General features: G+C 47.9%; 1 protein-coding gene across 2 annotated transcripts in view; it reads right to left on the bottom strand.

The window, feature by feature from the left end:
• The window catches only part of Bcar3 (BCAR3 adaptor protein, NSP family member), a 113,948-nt gene extending 96,926 nt beyond the window's left edge, over positions 1 to 17,022 (bottom strand). Inside the window, exons 1-2 of one of the 2 annotated variants that reach the window (XM_036191070.1) lie at positions 16,601 to 17,022; positions 10,462 to 10,789 (exon numbers count right to left, since the gene is read on the bottom strand). In XM_036191070.1, coding sequence (XP_036046963.1) covers positions 10,462 to 10,778 — 317 coding nt within the window. In that variant the 5' untranslated portion in view covers positions 10,779 to 10,789; positions 16,601 to 17,022. The remainder of the gene's footprint in view (positions 1 to 10,461; positions 10,790 to 16,600) is intronic. The other variant, XM_036191071.1, reaches the window with a different exon arrangement.
• Positions 17,023 to 17,456: the final 434 nt, after the last annotated feature.

Here is a 17,456-nt window from a genome sequence, read left to right as displayed (position 1 = left end):
AAGAAGGAAAGAACAATGCTGGGAAGAACAGATGGTTCAAAGCGGCATCTTTATCCAAAACCTATGAACTCCTTAGGACAAAGCCCGGCCTCTTTCTGAGTCTCCAGTCCCTGGCGCAAAGCCTCACACCTGAGGGTGGGTTAAAGTACTGTGAATGAAAACATGAAGGGACTCTGGCGTGTGTGTGTGTGTGTGTGTGTGTGTGTGTGTGTGTGTGTGTGTGTGTATGTGTGTGAACCACCTGGAAGGTCATGTGCCTCTTCCTCCTCTGACTAGGTCAGAGGACTCTATTTTAGTTTTCCTACCTTTCCCATATGGAGCCTGAGTCCATGGGGTCACATTTACCATCACTTTCAACTTTGAGAATCTTTCTTTTTATAGTCCAGAGAAGCTGGAGATGAGGACACACGTCCTCTCAAAGAGCCAATGCTTACTTGAGTCAGTCTCTAGCTCATCTGAAAATGAAACAATGCCTGAGTTAAAAAAAAACAAAAAACAAAAACAAAAACAAAAAAACCAGCAGTCGGCATCATGATTCAACATCTCCCTCTGTGTTTCTTGCACCCTCCACTACTATAAATTGGCATGGGAACCCAAGACTGATAGCAGGCAGGGACTAGTTGGTAAACCACCAAGCTGGGGTCAGCTTGTGCCCAGCAGAATCCCAGTGACAGCGTTAAGCTAAAGGTCACTGCTGAAATTTTAACTTGGCGGTCTCCAGACTGAACAGAGTTAGAATAAGAAAAGCCATATAAGGCCAGCGTGTCTCTTGGCAGGCACACACGGTCTGGCATCGGGACCCGTGAGGCTGTCGAGGCCCAAACACAGCACCTTTGACGACAGCAGAGGCATTGTCTGGCTGGTATCTATCTGTCCTCCCTCGGTGCCGCCCTGGTCCCTTCACCCTGCCCCCATCCTTCCCTCTTCCCCACCCACTTCTAAAAGAGCATATTTAGCTAAGGTTTCTTCTCAAGTTTCAAAAGCAGAATAAAAGTGGTAGGATTTTAGTTGCTGTTGGGGCCTCTCAGAAAAAGAGTTCCATCTAACCGGATAGGAAGACATAAGATCTGCCTTCTGTGGTCCACAGCCATTCTCAAGGGGCTGCCCGTCTACTATTTGGAAAAGCACCTGTCACTCTTCCTGCCAAAGCCTGACTGCCAACACAGACTTGTCTGATCCAAGACAATACATCATGATGCTGTTCATCTACAAAGCTGATGCTTAACCACCACATAATCTAGTCACCAAAACAAACAGAACCACAAAACAACCACCACCACCACTTCAGTGTTTTAAGTAAGTTTATGAGTTTATGTCAGGCCATACTCATAGTTGTCTTTGGCAGCAACTGGATCAGCTGGGGATAGCTGGAGCCATTAAAGCATGTCCCTGAGATGCAGACACAGGTTCACAGGTATGCTGGCCCCTGAAGGTACGTCCGCTTTAACCAAATAAAAAATGCTCTTTGAAAAGGATCTATTAAAAAAGTGTTTTGAGCTGGCCAGTGGTGGTGCACGCCTTTAATCCCAGCACTTGGGAGGCAGAGCCAGGCAGATCTCTGTGAGTTCGAGGCCAACCTGGTCTACAGAGTAAGATCCAGAACAGGTACCAAAACTACACAGAGAAACCCTATCTCGAAAAACAAACAAAGAAAGTGTGTTTTGTTTTGTCAAAAGCTTATATGAGAAAGTCTTGAGCCAGGCATGGTGGCGCACGCCTTTTATCCCAGCAGAAGCAGGGGCAGGCGGATCTCTGAGTTCAAGGCCAGCCTGACACACAGCAAGTTCCAGGACAGTCAGGGCTACATAACAGAAAAGATTTCATCTTTTCCTACTAAAATGTTTCTAAAACATAAAAAGGCCTTCCTTTGAATGACCCTTTCCAGATTCAAATCCGTTTCTCTGCCCACAAACTCAGCTTCCTTTGCTGATCCCAGAATGCACTCTGCTGTGATCCCTCAGGGCTGGATCCCAGGGTTTCTCTCCTTCATAAGGTCTTTCCCTTGGGGACAGACAGAATCTACTCTCATGGCTTTAATTTCAGTTCGGTGCAGACTTTTATTTTCTAGACCAGACCCCTCTCCACAGCCCCAGGTTCTCGATTTCAACCGCCTGTCTAGTAAGGAAGTCTTCCATCTCCACACCTCCAACTTGGCACACCCCAAACAGAACTTTCCATTCCCAGAGACCAGCCACCACCTCCCTCAAGGAAAAGCACACAACCAAAAGCAACACCTTCCTCAGTCTCCTACTTTTACCCTCATAATGTCCCTGCCCTCCATCCTCACCTCCAACCCCCTACTGCCAGAGCCACACCTGGCCATCCCCAGCTTACCACACTCAACCCTCGGCACACTTGTCAGACTCTACAGAGCATTTTTTTTTACATAGATTTTTTTTTCCCTCTAACTCAAATTGTCTTTAAACTTGAGGTCCTCCTGCTTCGCCTCCCAAGTGCTGGGATTACAGACGAGGACTAGCTCTCCTGGCTTTAAAGTCAATCTTGAATCCACTCCTTTTGTCTCCTCTGATGTCATTCAGGAGCAGAACTGGCTCCTGTCCCCTCTCAACCCTCCGTCACCCTAAGTCAGTCCTACACAGAGGGACAAGGCATCTTCTAAACCTGGGTCTGATCATGTACTCAAAGGTTCCCCTCTGCATACAGAGGAGATCTAAACTCCTTAAGCAAGGTCTAGACTGGTGCTGTCCAATGGGAACACATCACGAATCATTCAGGTGATTCAAAGTCTCCTAATAATAGTCAAGGGGAAAAAAAGACCAACAGGTAGAGTTCATTTTAATAGTATATTTTATTTAACACATTCTGAAGATATTACCCTTTTAATACACGGTAATGTAAAAATTACTAGTGAAGTATTTCATATTTTCTTTATGTTTTTAATCTGCGAGTGTTCCCAAGCCTAGAGAAGATGTCGCCACCAATCTAAGCCAGGGCCCTCTGATGGCATCTTCCCAACACTTCCTTTTGTATTAGCAATGCATTTATCCCAGGGCCCCTAAACTGGGTGCTCCCTATGGACAGGGGCCACCTCTATTCTCCACTGGTCCCTGGTATCTAACACAATACCTCAAATAAAAGCAGCTTAATAAAGTGCAAAGAATGAACAGCAGACTCACCTTAGCACAAGAACAATCCAGGTAGGGCTGCCTCAGTCCCCAGGGGAAGCCAGGCTCTGTTCAGTGCCTGAAGGCAAAGGTGCACTGGTATTTCACGGCCACCCTGGATGACTGTTAGACCCCAGACACTGAGTGATGGCTGAGGCACAGTGCTGTGGGGCAGACCTAGATAATGGAATCCTAGCCAAACTCCATCAACACAACTCTCTCCTACTGGAGCAGCAGGCCTAGAACGTGCTCTCAGCTTAGACAAGGGGATTAGGAGCCTCCCTGCTCAGCCTTCCTGGAGGAAGGAAGGAAACCTACCAGCCTGGGCCCCTCCTCCATACCTGCTTTGAGCTACCCTGTAAGAATGTGATCATTCAAAAGAGTAAACTAACGTGCCTAATGTCACACAAAGCTACCAGGTCTGGCTGTTGGAATCAGTGTCAAGATCCCTGGCAGCTTTGGTAGTCATGGCAACATGAACTTCCCAGTGATCCTCAGGTGGCCCGGGCTTAGCTGGGAAAGTTAGAGACACCTTCCTCTCTGGGGACCAGTTAACCATGACAGCACTCCTTAGGACAGGTCATTTTCAAACCAATTTTATAATTTATAATTTTCTCCAGGCACTTGCCTGAGTGGCAGAAGCAGGAATCTGAACTGAGGCGTCTAGCTCATCTGCATTAGGAGCTATTTTGACAAGAGTCACCCTAATCTGATATCTATTTGCAGGTGAATCTGGAACTATAGATTATACAGACTAGACGGTGCCTCAGCCCTCCATAGCTTGCACATAAAAGCACAATTCTCCAACAAGACAACATGAGCTTCTCTTGGATGATGACCATTACAAACCACAGGGTGGCTGTGACCTGAGGGTGTGGAGGTCATCTAATCCTCGTCCCTGGAAGACAATCTTTCTTTCCACTGAACAAAAGCAAACTACAGATTCTCCAGAGCGCATATCCTGGCCAGTCTGGGATGGCGGGCAGATTCACTGGCGTAGCTGAGGATCTCTTGACAGTGCGCCTTAGCAGATACTGTGGGAGGTAAACAGCTAAGAATAAAGCATGGCCCTTCCCAAATAGCATGGGTGAGTCTGGAAGAAGCCTGAGTTAAAGCAGGTCTGCCCCGGGGGAGGGGAGAGGATTTAAGAAGTTCAGCTAGACAAGGACTGGGTTGTGTCACTCTCTGGTCATTTTCTTGGTTGTGTTTACAATCAGTTTTGTTTTGTTTTGTTTTTTTAATCTTTTCCTTTCTCCCAGAACAGCTGGGAATGCACAGATCCCAGCCCCCCCCCCCCCCAGCTCCTTGTCAGGACAGGATTTAGGGCTACCATCAAGCAGCTGGTAGAGCTCTGGGCAGCTCATACTGGTCTCCTTCAAGAGAGAAGCAGTGTAAGCTAAGGGACAGGCTCACCTCTGACCCAGCTGCTCCTAGACTCAGCACACCAGGGACAAACAGGGCCAGGCCATATACCATTTCCGGGAAACAGTTGCCCATCAACAACAGCTGCATTTGGACATCAAGGAGGCACTTCCATATGTTAGGAAAACTCAACCCACTCGAGACATTCTTATGCTCAGAGTTATTAAAAAGCCAATGTTACCCTAATCACCCAATAAGCGAACCTTTTATTAAACAGCATCTATTATTCTACTAGATACATTTTTAAAACTCAAAAGCCAGTTTTTCCTCTATCTATGAAAAATTGGCAACTGGTAGGTGGCAGGTGTGACATGCACAAACTATAGACACCCGCGAGTGGCCCCGTGCACTGAGGATCTTCTGGTTATCTCTGAGAGGAAAGGATGGTTTGCTGGTGTGTCTGGGACAACATCTTGTTTTGTCAAGGAGAAAGCCATAGTTGGAGAATTTTTCAGATGGGGGCACTGACAGCCCAGAGTCATGTCTTTGAAATGATTTTCAGAGAAAAGTCTGCATGGATCTGGGGCCTGATCCCCCAGCTCCACCTCCCTAAGGATCTGATGTGGTGGCGTGGTAGGTTACTTACTGTCTGGGAAAGCAAACCGGTTTTCACCAAGAATAATTGCACAGACTTTGCGGCCCACTGTCAGTTACCACACCTGTGCTGAGTCAGTCAGAATGCTTCGTGCAAATTAATGAAACGCCACATTGTCCCACCACGTGTGCCCACAGCACAAGATTCGGAAGGAATTAGCCCCGCACAGCTGTTCCCAGGAATGCATGCCTCCACATACCCACAGGCAGGAAGAGGGCCCAAGCATTGCTCTCTCGGAGATCCTGACAACACAGACATCCCAGTAGGAACTCAGCTCAAGTAGGGTTCTAGATTCAAACACAAGTCCATCCTTGAAGATAAATGAATCAAAGGGACAGCAACCAATGACTCGAATATCAGGAGGAAATCCTGTCTGGAGGCCTTCTGGAGAAGCCTGGCTGTGTGTGTAGAACAAAGGCTCCCCTGTGACATCAAGCAGCAGGCTTACGAACTCTCTGGCTTCTGGCTCTGGCCACTTTTCAAAACCACAAGTGCATCCAAGGGCGGCCAAGACAACAAGAAAGCTAATCGATACCGCCTCCGAAAGAGAAGACCAACTCCCTTCTCCAGGCGGGCCTCTGACTCTTGGCCGCTGAGGCTCTTCTCTCCAAAGCCCATGTCTGAGGTGTTAGGGTGTCAGATGGGAGACTCCCCGCTTCCATTCAAGCAAACAGTTCAGGGTGCCCACAGCTGTCACCATCGTTCTTGGAGACTGTGGAGCATAGTGTCTGGGGAGCAGCCAACAAGCACCATCCCTTCCCATCAAATTCAGTTATCCACTAGGGTTTATGCTCAGGTGCCTCAAGAGCTCTCAACCCATTCCACACTGATGATGATGGTGATGTTGATGATGATGAAAAGGATGGGGAGGGGGAGGAAGAAGAGCAAGATAGGAGGGAGAGGAGGGGGAGGGGAGGAGAGGGAGGAGGAAGAGGAGGAGATAGGAGGAGGAGGAGGAAAGGAGGAGATGTGCCATGCCTTATACGGGTTGTGATGTTCCAATAAGATATACCCTTTAAGATATATATATATATATCTTTGGTTTGGGGACAGGTTTTCTTTTTTTCTGTGTATCTCTGGCTGTCCTGGAACTCACTCTGTAGACCAGGCTGGACTTGAACTCACAGAGATCCACCTGCCTCTCCCTCCCAAGTGCTGGGATTAAAGGCATTTGCCACTACCACCCAGCTCTTTAAGGTATTTTAAAGCTATAAAATGTAAGAATACTAATAGTACCCTTTTATATTGTATAGCTTTCTTTGTGCATGGCTTACTTAGAAAATGGAGCATTTGATCTGTGTGGATATGTCAGCTTAAGAACTGTAAACATTTGGGTCACAAGGGAGATTGTCTACTTTGTTCAAGGCCTCCCGTGGGATGGGTGTTCAATTCGTTTGCAATTACAATAACAGTCACAGTTTAATGATTGATAAACTAAGCATGTCCGTTGTAAAAACAGCAGCTCTGCAACAAGTCAGAATACAGTAGTCCCCTTATCTCCCATGGGTGCTGGAAGACGAGATAGTTCTGGACCCGGTACATCCTGTTTTGTCCTAGACACACAGCTATGATAAAGTATAATTTATAAACCAGGCATAGTAAAATAACATCAGCAAAAGGAAACTATAACAAGCATAATAATATTCTGTACATCTTGGCAACTTCAACATACTTTTTTTTTTTTTAGGTAAAAACTTTCAATTCTCACTTTTAAAAAATTTCTTTAGCGCTGCTCTTTAGCGTATCTGAGTTGCCAACATCACTACTCTTGTCTTGGGGCCATTATGAAGTCAAGTGTGGCCATCTGAACACAAACACTGCCCTACCGCTAACAGTCAACATGGCTTCTAAGTGACTAATGGGAAGTACCATATAGAGTTTGGGGACACTGCACCAGAATGAGATTCTTGTCCTGAGTGGAACAGAACAGAACACAAGGAGATTTTCTTTTTCATGCTACTTTGTGTGGCCCACACTGAAATTTTGTAAATTATTTCTAAAATTTTCCATTTAATATTTTAGCTAACAGCTGATGCTGGGTAACTGAAACCCCAGAAGTGCAGATGGAGATTTACAACACAAAGAGGCACCTGTCTGGAGTGTCGCCTCCTGTGTGTTGGTGGGGTACACACAAAGAGGGCATCTAGGATGTCCACAAGGACCCGCCATTGCCAGGTCAAGGCCAAATGTGAAGAGATGGAAAGTGTCCATCCCCTGCATCTGGCCCGGTCACTCACAAACTGAAACTAACTGTGGGTGGCTGCCATTTGCCTGGCTGCCTTCAGCTCTAAGCCAGAACAGATGGAGATGTTCTACCATTCACTGAGTTTCTGTTGTGACATTCAGGTAAAACCTCCCTCTCCAGGACCTCAGGTTCTCATTTACACTCCTTATCTCTAACCTCCCATGTACAGACTCTTTCCTCAGACCATGTTTTATTCCAAAAAGGAATTGAAGTAGCTCATAATCTTACTGGAATATTTTTAAAAGAAGAAAAAAAATCATGTACTCTGAACTCTTAAAAATCAAAGGGAGATTAAAAAAAAAAAAAAAAACATGGAAAATGAATCTGTTGATAACGAGTCTCAATGGGTCAGACTTCATGGGCCTTTCACACACAACCATGGCCTTCCCGCTCTCGGTGATTTGTGTGGGAGATGCACTTGATACTTCTCGTATTTATGCTAAATAGTATGATCTTCTGAGTGAAGAAAAGAAGGTATGAATGTAGATTATTGGAGCTGTGAACAACATGCAAACCCTAAGTCGGCAGGACTTGCTAATTCTGCAGCCAGGACATGAAAGTCAGGACTTGTGTCCACCCTCTGATAAGATCTGTTACAGAGCTCTGACCTCTGTCCAAGTCAGTTTTCAAATAAAAAAGCTTTGAACTCCAGGCAGGTTGGCAGGTTGGACCTTGGATATTTATTGAAGAACTTCCTGGAGGTAGGAGGCGACTCTCTACCACCTCCTCCTGAGCAGCCCTGCTCTCCAGGTCCCGTGTCCATGTCCATGTCCCCCATCCCCCACCCCCCATCCCCTACCCCCACTGTATGAGCTGGCACCTGGTGAGGGAGGACCTCACAGTTCTAAGGTGTGGCTCTGTGGAGTGTCTGTGTCTGGTACATGGCAGATAGCTAGCTCCCGAAGAGACTAGGCAAGAAAACATGCTCCCCAGTAAGCCAATCACAGCAGTCACTTCTGCCTCTGCATCCAGTAACACAACACTGATTGGAGCTTGTGTCTGGCAGTCCTTCTCCATGCTTGCCTACTGGATGCCAGCAGTGCCATATTAACAATAATGCACTCAGGTACCTGCTCATTTCAGCAGCAGGCTGCCTGCAGGCTCCCTATGTTAGGAAACCACACATCTGGGTATCCCAGAGGTGTCCATGGCTTTCCATTCTCCAGGAAACACTCCAGGGCTCTCTAACACTGCCCATGGAGAATACCTAGGCTTCACCTATTTTCCTCTTACAAACATTATGAAACTAAAAATTGATGCTCCACTCTTTTGTTGTTGTTGTTGTTGTTGTTTTGTTTTGTTTTGTTTTTCAAGACAGGGTTTCTCTGTGTAGTTTTGGTGCCTGTCCTGGATCTCGCTCTGTAGACCAGGCTGGCCTCAAACTCACAGAGATCTGCCTGGCTCTGCCTCCTGAGTGCTGGGATTAAAGGCGTGCGCCACCACTGCCCAGCATTGCTCCAGTCTTGTCTGCCCATTCCCTAAACCCCAGTATCTCTACTGTTCACCTCTCAACTTAACCTACTCCAGTTACAGGCCACACCAGCTTTCTTTGGTATTTGCAAACACACCGAACTTGCTCTGAACTCCAGCTCTTTGCCTTTGGAAGAGCCTACATGTGTCAAGGTTGCCTTTTTCATTAAGTAGTCATCTTAGATCTAAAATCATCTCCTAATGGCCTTTACAAATACAAAGCAATGACTACCTATGTCCATCGGGGGCCAGCATGTCAACTTACTCCTTCCACAGCGTTTAGTATACTCTTGAGTTGTCTTATTTAATTACTTGTATCTGATCTCTCACTGAAATGCAGTTCAGAGAGGGCATTGCTTCAGACGCAAGAGGACAAAAGCACATTACTCCAATACTGTGGCTGCTGGAGTATCTGCAATGCTGAACCAACCCTTTAAGTACTCACTGGGACTGGGGAGAACTTTCCTGCTGAGACCCTGGGGCCTATAAGATCAATATACTCCAATGAACATAGGTGTCTAATATATAGATGGCACCAAAAAATGAGACAGGATCAGAGTAGCTTTCTTTGCTACAAGGTTGAACAAGAAAGATAAAGGAGGAAACCGCCCTTTCTTTACCTGATACCACCAGAGGCCACTCATCTACAGGAAAGGGAGCCCAGTCCCTGAACCAGCTCTGAGGAGCAGAAGCCAATCACAGCCCAGCCATTCCCAGCTTGAGGCTTCCTTACCAGAGCCCTGGACTAAGCACAGAGAAATCCACCCTTCCACAACACTGTCATGAGCAGATCTGGTGATGCAGCCACACAAAATGCAATTTTGGCCTATTAGCAACTAAAGGAAGTCTGGATCCTAACTTACATATACCTTGGCATTGTTACAGAATTAAATGTAGTTTAATCCAATGCTATGATTTTTTTAAATGTGTTTTCTTTTAAGAGTCTTAATGTAGCAAGTTGGATTTTTAAATCCTTTAGATCTCAAATATTAGATGATATGACAAAATGATTTTTTTTAAGCTGTTATATTTAAGTTGTGGTTAGTTACACTTTAAATCAGAATCCTTACTCTTAAAAGGCACATACAAAAATAGATAAAATAAGTTTATTAGAAAATGAGATTTGCACGCCGGGCAGTGGTGGCGCAGGCTAATCCCAGCAGAGCCAGGTGGATCTCTGTGAGTTCAAGGCCAGCCTGGTCTACAGAGTGAATTCCAGGAAAGGCGCAAAACTACACAGAGAAACCCTGTCTCCCCTCCCCCACAAAAAAGGGAAAGAAAATGAGATTTGCCTCAATAATGGCAGAGGAGGGGAGCTAGGGAGAAATAAAGACAAAACAGGACTGGCTGTATCAGGTGGTAACAGTTAAGGTGCAGTGAGAGCTTCAGAAGTTACACTATTCACCTAGGTTAGGGACGCAGTTCTGGGAGAAAGCACTTTCTCACGTGTGTAAGGCCCTGGGTCCTCTAACACCGGAAGGAAGGGAAGAAGGAAGAGAGGAAGAGGGAAGGGAGATAGGGAAGGGGAGTCATGCAGCTTTGCATACGTTTAACACAAAGCCCTCCAGACAAATAATTTTCACTCATAAAATAACAGGAGTTACCTGAAGGTGAAGGCTTCCCCTTTCCAGTCTTGCAGTGGGTTTTCCTGGATGATGTCCTGGGTCAGAGGTGAGCTCTGTCGTGGGGACTTGGAGTGGGGGAGGGTACCCATGTGGCTGGCATTGTCACAGGACCGTATGGGAGGAGGGCCTTTTTTCTTCCGTGGAAGAGTCCCGTGTATAGACACGTCTTGATAGGCATCTGTGCGATGCTCAGCGAGAGGGGACTTGCTGCTCAGAAGGTCCATGGACGAGGCCAAGGGGAACTGGTGATTCACAACCATGTTTCTGGGAAGGCTTGCAAATTTCCCTGCCGCCATGATTCTCAACACTGCCGAGGGAAAATAAAGGAAAGGATAAAGCTAAGTAACCATCCACAAGAATCAACTTCAAGCTTATGGAAGAAACTGGAAAAAAAACATGAAACCTCAGAAGGGAAATAATGCCTGAAGGCATCACTAGCAGAACATCCTAAGCAGGGATAGTTTGTTCATCTCTGTTTTTCAGGATTCTATAGAGAAATTCAGCTGGATGGACAGCAAATCCAAATAGATGAGCACATCTCAGAGTTGTTAGAGGCATGTGGGCCATCTTTATCATTGTTGCAGAGGGGGGGGGGTGCAATTAAGGGGAAAAGACTGTTATGGAAGGATTGGCAGGTTCAGTAATAAATACCAGGAAAAATACTATAAATTGTTGGATGATGGCTACCCTGATGTCCACCACCCTGAAAATGATAAGACCAGCAGAGACGGCTGGAATTCTTTAGCTACTGGGATTTCTACCATGCCAGACCAAAACTGTGCTACCCACAATGATAGGGCAGCTTTTCTGGCAAAGACTGGATGCTTTATAAATAAATCAGTGTACTCTAATTAACCAAGGCAGGGACAGGGGTCAGGGGTGGCTCTTTCTTCCACATATCAGCACACTAAGTTGTACCGGAAAGCCATCAGGTGGGAACACCCTGTAGATTCTTTCCAAGAGGAGTCAGGAACCTGGCAGCCACCAGCAGGGTTACGCGATGCCCACAGGTGCATGTAAAGTCAGGGAAGAAGAAAAAAGGAAGGCAGAGACAATAAGAAAGGGGGGGGGGGCACAGAAAAAGAGGAAACTTTTCAGTGAGACGGCAATGCCAGCTCCAACTGCCCCCACGTATGGCTGGCAGTATCACTGGCCTTGAACTGTAGTTTTATCCTAAGCCAAATTGTACAAGACCCATCATGGCCAACATACAAATCCAATTGTAACAATTCCCTGGATACCTAAAATCCCAGAAGATGTTCTACATGGCCTATGACATCCTACCAGGATCTGCACGTCACCGCGGGACAGCTGAACTCCACAGCCCATTCTCAGCTCCCAGCACCTACTCCTCACTAGCCTTTCCACTGCAGTCCTCATGGGGAAGGAGCTTTCAATGAAAACTGCCCCTGGTAGCGCCCCTGCAGACTTGGCTTCACCACCGACCACTCTTGAGCTCCCGGAAGTGGTGGCAGCGGGATAACGGGAATCTGCAAAGGAAACCCACTCTGAATGCGGAGCCACACAAATCCACTGCCCCGTGCAACAGAGAAAAGTTCACGAGTACTGAGAACGAGGTAGAATATACTCAAGAATACAGTCCTAACCCTGGCCTCTTTTTTCTCATCCTTGATAATTCAGAGGCTTGTCCATGGCCCGTGAGACCACAGAAGGCTTGGCTCACAGGGATAGAGAAAAACAGGGCGGTGAGTCCTGGGAGGGCCCTTCCCGTCCTGGCCAGTTCCTGGCACACTGTCAGCACTTACTCAGTGTTAATCATTGTTATTAAAAAAAAAAAAAAAAGAAGAAGAAGAAATCGAAATTCCCTAGCCCTCTACCTGACCACCAGTGACGCAAACCAAATAGCAGTCCCCCCACCCCTCACAGCTGTGGACTCCCTCTGGTCAAGCTTCTTTCTTCTTCATCGACAGGCCTGCTTCATCTCAAAGAAACTGGCAGGGTGGGGGTAGGGAGAGAGAGATACAGCACACTCCACTAACACCACACAAAACATCTTCCTGTGTAAAGGCCACGCTGTGGACCAAGAAGAGCAAGAGTAACTTAGCCCCAGTGACTCTGGCATGTGGCTTCTCTGGACATCCAAGTTTGATCTGGAATTTGCCATTGCACTAAAAGGTTCTACGATGCCCGTGAATGCCCCACACCTCAATATATCCTCTGATAACAAAGTGTTAACATCTTCCTTTCTTATTTCTACTTCAACAGAACTCGCAAACAGCAAACCTCAAGCCGGAAGGAACAATGAGTAACTTTGACAGAAGTACTCCTAGAGATCCAAAAGACAAGAGACAAAATACTGAACATATCAGGAAAAGCCTTCTGAGAGGACACTGTGACAGCAAGCCCTTGCAGGTATGGAAGCAACCCCACACACCACGTCACTGCAGGCCAAGTGGAGAGGCTGAGAAACATTTCCTGAGAGATCTACAGCTTAGGACAAGGCCATAGAGTCTCAAGGGTTCTGCCAAAGTGTCTGGACTTGACTGGTGAGCACCAGGGAAGACCTGTACAGGAGGGGTCCAGACTGCACCTCGGCGGGTGACTCTGGTAATTCTGGAAAGGGAAAAGGAAGCCAGGCTGTCACTCAGGCAGATGGCAGTAAACCAGGAAGAACAGGGAAGGATTCTGACCTCAGGAAGTGGCCAAGAGAAAGGATAGGGCAGAGCAAAGAATTATTAGAAGCTCAAGGTCTCTAGCTGGAAGGAAGCCAAAGCCATGGCCATGGGGGATGGCATGGTGCGTTAACACAAGTGGTTTCAGAAGGGATCCAGGCAGGAGGAAGATAAGGTCACCAACTGGAGCTGTGTGTGAGACACCAGGGGACAGTTCAGTGTAGGTTAGAATCATCATGGAATCATCAACACAGAGGGAAGAATCCAGAGCACTGAGGATTGTCACCTATGACAGCGGATGTGAAAGTATCTCCCACGCTACCAGGAATCATCAATAAAACATGAAGGACGGCCCTGCTTCTCACCATGGCCGCCTCAAGCGTGTCGGGGGCCAAGGCAGAGAGGGTGAGCTCTAGAATACCAACACCTAGGGCTCGGTCTGGCTGCATGTTAGGCATCCTATAGGGAATATTTACAGTGTGGCTCAACCGCAAACCAGATTCTAAAATCAGAATCTCTGTGGGCAGAGCACCAGCGTCAGCATTTTTAAAGCTCTACAGCATTGCCCAATCTGAAGCCAGGATTCAGAAGCACCACACTGGGGATTCTCCTTGGCAGAGAGCACCTGTCACTCAAAATGTCAACCTGGGTAACAGAATCAAATGCTGGAAAGCCTCAAATATGGCTGACACTGTGCATGTTCTTCAAACAACAACAATAAAAATAATAATAATCTAGAAATGATCCCTGACCTTAAAATTTATATAGGAAACTGACAGTAACTGTTGCTAGTTCAAGCTCATTTTCCCAGTTTGAAGGAATAACATTCATTCACTCAAAATATTTTCTGTGAGGGCTTAGAGTGTACCAGGGACGGGGCTATAATAACACTCTGCTCTCAAGACGCCTGAGCTGAGATGTAGGGAGTCCAACCAAACCACATAAACAAGAAAATAAACCAGGCAATACCCAAGTTGTAAGTACTCCAAAGAATTCAAAAACAGAACAGAGTGAAATGATAGAGGATACTGGTTGGAGGGAAAGATAACTTTATGATGTGATGATGGTCTGGCAGGACCTTTCTGAAGAGTTAACAATGGCATGAGATGTGAGAAAAAAGATAAGGGACCAGGCAAGAAGAGATCTAAGGCAGCCCCAGGCAGGGAAAGGATTCCAGTTCCACAAAGGCAGAAGCCTGGGACTAAGGAGCTACCACAGTAACTTGGACTCTCAAGTATTCTCCACTTGCAGATGTTTCTGATGCCGTTAAACACTCTGTGTACCCTTTGGTCTTTGACAATCAAATGATATGACTCAGAACCTGGGTCCTGGAGTCAGTATTCACTACTTCAAACCTCTGCCCTGGCTCTGCCTCGGTAGCTAGGAGGCTTAGGACAAGTCACACCCCTCCCCAACAGTCAGTGGTCATGTGTTAAACGCGTTAACAACCATGGGTTGTGGTGAAAATTAAATGTGATCGTGTATAATGAAGTCCTTGATGCACAGCAAGCAAGAATCCATCTCCTCCAGCCGTCTGAAGCTGGAGTTCACAAATGAAAGCACCCACTGCAGCAGCTGGGGAGGGTGAGGAGCTGAGATGTTTCAACCTAGAACAGATGTAAACACACCAAGCCGAGAGGGCATAGACACAAAAGGGCATAGGCACCAAGTGAACTAACGTGCTTTCAAACAAACACCAGCAGAGACTTTGACCATCGGCTACGGCCAGATCCTGAAACACACACAAAGGTCAGATGCTCCATCTTGATAGGGGAAGTATGGGACTCTGGGAAGGCTGAGAACATGAGCGAGCCTCAAAACAAACTCCTAACAGCCTTGCTGCCTGCCTTCCTGGTCAGCCACCAAGCTTTGAAACATTAATGAGCTGGGTCCAACTCACTTGCTCTAAAACAGAACAGTAAGACCTGATGATCTTGCCAGCTGAGGCAAAAGATAAAAACAGCCCACTTGCTTAGATTTTTCTCTGGTTCTGAAATGGGGAATATTTTCAGGTTTGAACTCACATAGCAATCTGATGAAAGGGCCTCAAGTACGTTTATATCTCAAACTGGAAATATCACTGCCTCAGCCGCCCTTACCACGACAGAGAATTTACAATTCAAATCAGTGACCCTGTCTTCTGCAAAGGCAGACAAAATTGGCTTCTCCACTTAGAACCTTGGCTTGGCTTTACGAATCGGGGGTATCCTTTTCTTTTTGAAGTAAACTTATGAAGTCTAGCCAAATGACTGAAGTATGAATAATTCTTCCATGGATTATATTTCAAGCAATACAGTGAAGGATTTACAGTGCAAGGTTCTTAAGATTAGCACCCATCTGACAAAGCAGTTCTTTCTTATCAATAGGAACTGAAGTCTTGGTTACTCATCTTGGAAATGCCAAGCTTTTTAACAGCACCTGTGAGGGAGTCGGTGCTGGGCGCCGAGGGGGCGTTTGGCATGGTAAACTGTTTTCTTTATACTCAGGAGGCTTCCTGGCACACTCGTGGGTGGGCGAACGGTTTAGCCAGTGGGCTTCCCCCACTCGGCCTTGCAGAGCCCCCTTCAGGATCTCACCTCCACCAGGGGGAACACAGAGTGAGATAATCAGCTTTGAAACCGACCTTCCCTGGCCCAGAGTACTTGCCATTGAGAGGTCGGTGGAACCTTGGGAGATAAGAGTCAAGGTTTAAAAGAATCTCTGAACTCGGGGCTCTACTTTTCCTGCCTAACTGCGGTGGCGAAAACAGACTCGGGTTACTCCCCTTTCCACCTCGCCTCAAGCGACTGTTAAGCCTGAGTCCTGTGATGCGCGGTCCTCCAGCACTCGCTGCCCTCGATGAGTGTCTACACCTGATCAAACTTCTTAAGTGGCAGTAGACTAGACGGGTAAAGGAAGATGGGCTGCGACCCGTCCCTCCCTCCTTTTGCCTTCCCCTCCCCGACTCAAGGGGAGCCACACAACCAACTATTCATTCTTTCTCAACAAAGGGAAGGCGAGGGGAGGGAGATGTTGTCAACGGTTACAGGGCAGGCTCCTTCACTTTCTTTGCAAACTTCCCAAGAGATTAGCGGAGAAAGCCTCCGGCGTCCAGCAGAATCCTCTTTGCCATCTCATCTCCCCAACTTAGACCGGCCTCGGGCAGGACGGGACGGGACTGGGAAGGGGTCCGGAGGGGGTCTGGAAGCCAGCGCCCGGGATGCTACCGCCCGGGATGCTACCGTCCGGGAGCCCGAGGGTGGAGATGCTGGAAGCACACACATCCCGGCGCTTCACTCCCGGGAGCTCCGGGATCCGACGACCCCGAGGGCGCAAGTCTCATCCCTACTTTGGCCACCCCCACCCCCACGCCGTCTGTGGGGACTCTAGGGGGCAAACACGCGGGCTGCGCCCTTTCCCGAGCCTAACTTGTCTCTAAAGAACTTCCCAGTCCCGTCTCAGGACGAGCCCGGGAGCCTGAGCAGGAACGCACGGGGCACACTCACCTCCCGGCGCGGCGCTCGGGGTCCCGGGTTGCGGCTCAGCGCCGCTCTGCCCGCCCCGCCCCGCAGCTGCTCCGGGAGCGCGGGCGGCTCATGGTCCGCGGGCGTCCGCCGAGAGGCCGGCGCGGCTGCTCGGTGCGCACGGCGGCTCCGCTCCGGCTCCCGCCCGGCCCCGCGGCGGCAAGCACGGCTCTGAGCGGGCGGCGCGCTCTCGGGCCCTCAACTGGTGATTTGCGGCTTCGCGGCCCCACCCCGCCCAGCCGATTCGCCGGGCTGGGCCGAACCCCCCGCGACATTTACATTCGGTGACCTCGTCTGGCCCTCCTCCGCCTGGATTTGAGAGTTTTGACTCCCCGGGGTCTTCCTCCAGAAGCTAGACTTCAAGTGTAGAGGGAACTCTTACTGACGGAACTCCACTCAACCGGCCGGCTTCGCCTAATCCACTCCTCCCCCTTCCCGGCGTTATTTAATTACCCAACAAATCTGCGGCTCTGCAGACACCTGGCTGGTTTTCAATTTAAAGGGCTTTGATGGGACAAAGACCGAGGTAACCACAGTGAACTAGCCTGGAAACAGGCAGATCAGTCGCTCTCCACACGGAAGCTTGGAAAGCCAAGTTGGGGGATGTGCACGCAGTACTAGATGGTTTCGTGGGGCTACCCATAATAGCAGTTATCAAACCTATTTATAAAGTTACAGAAACACACACACACACACACACACACACACACACACACACACACACAGACTAAAGGACCAATGGACCAGAATCCAGAGACACATCTGCACTATCTGGTGGCTTGACCTGTGGGAGACAGTTCACAGTCCAATAAATGATGCTAGGTCTTGGAGTCTTGAT

Source organism: Onychomys torridus, chromosome 6, assembly GCF_903995425.1.
Source record: "Onychomys torridus chromosome 6, mOncTor1.1, whole genome shotgun sequence".
Taxonomy (NCBI): Eukaryota; Metazoa; Chordata; class Mammalia; order Rodentia; family Cricetidae; genus Onychomys; species Onychomys torridus.
Note: the sequence above shows the minus strand (reverse complement) of the source record. Positions and strands in the feature narration are given on the sequence as shown.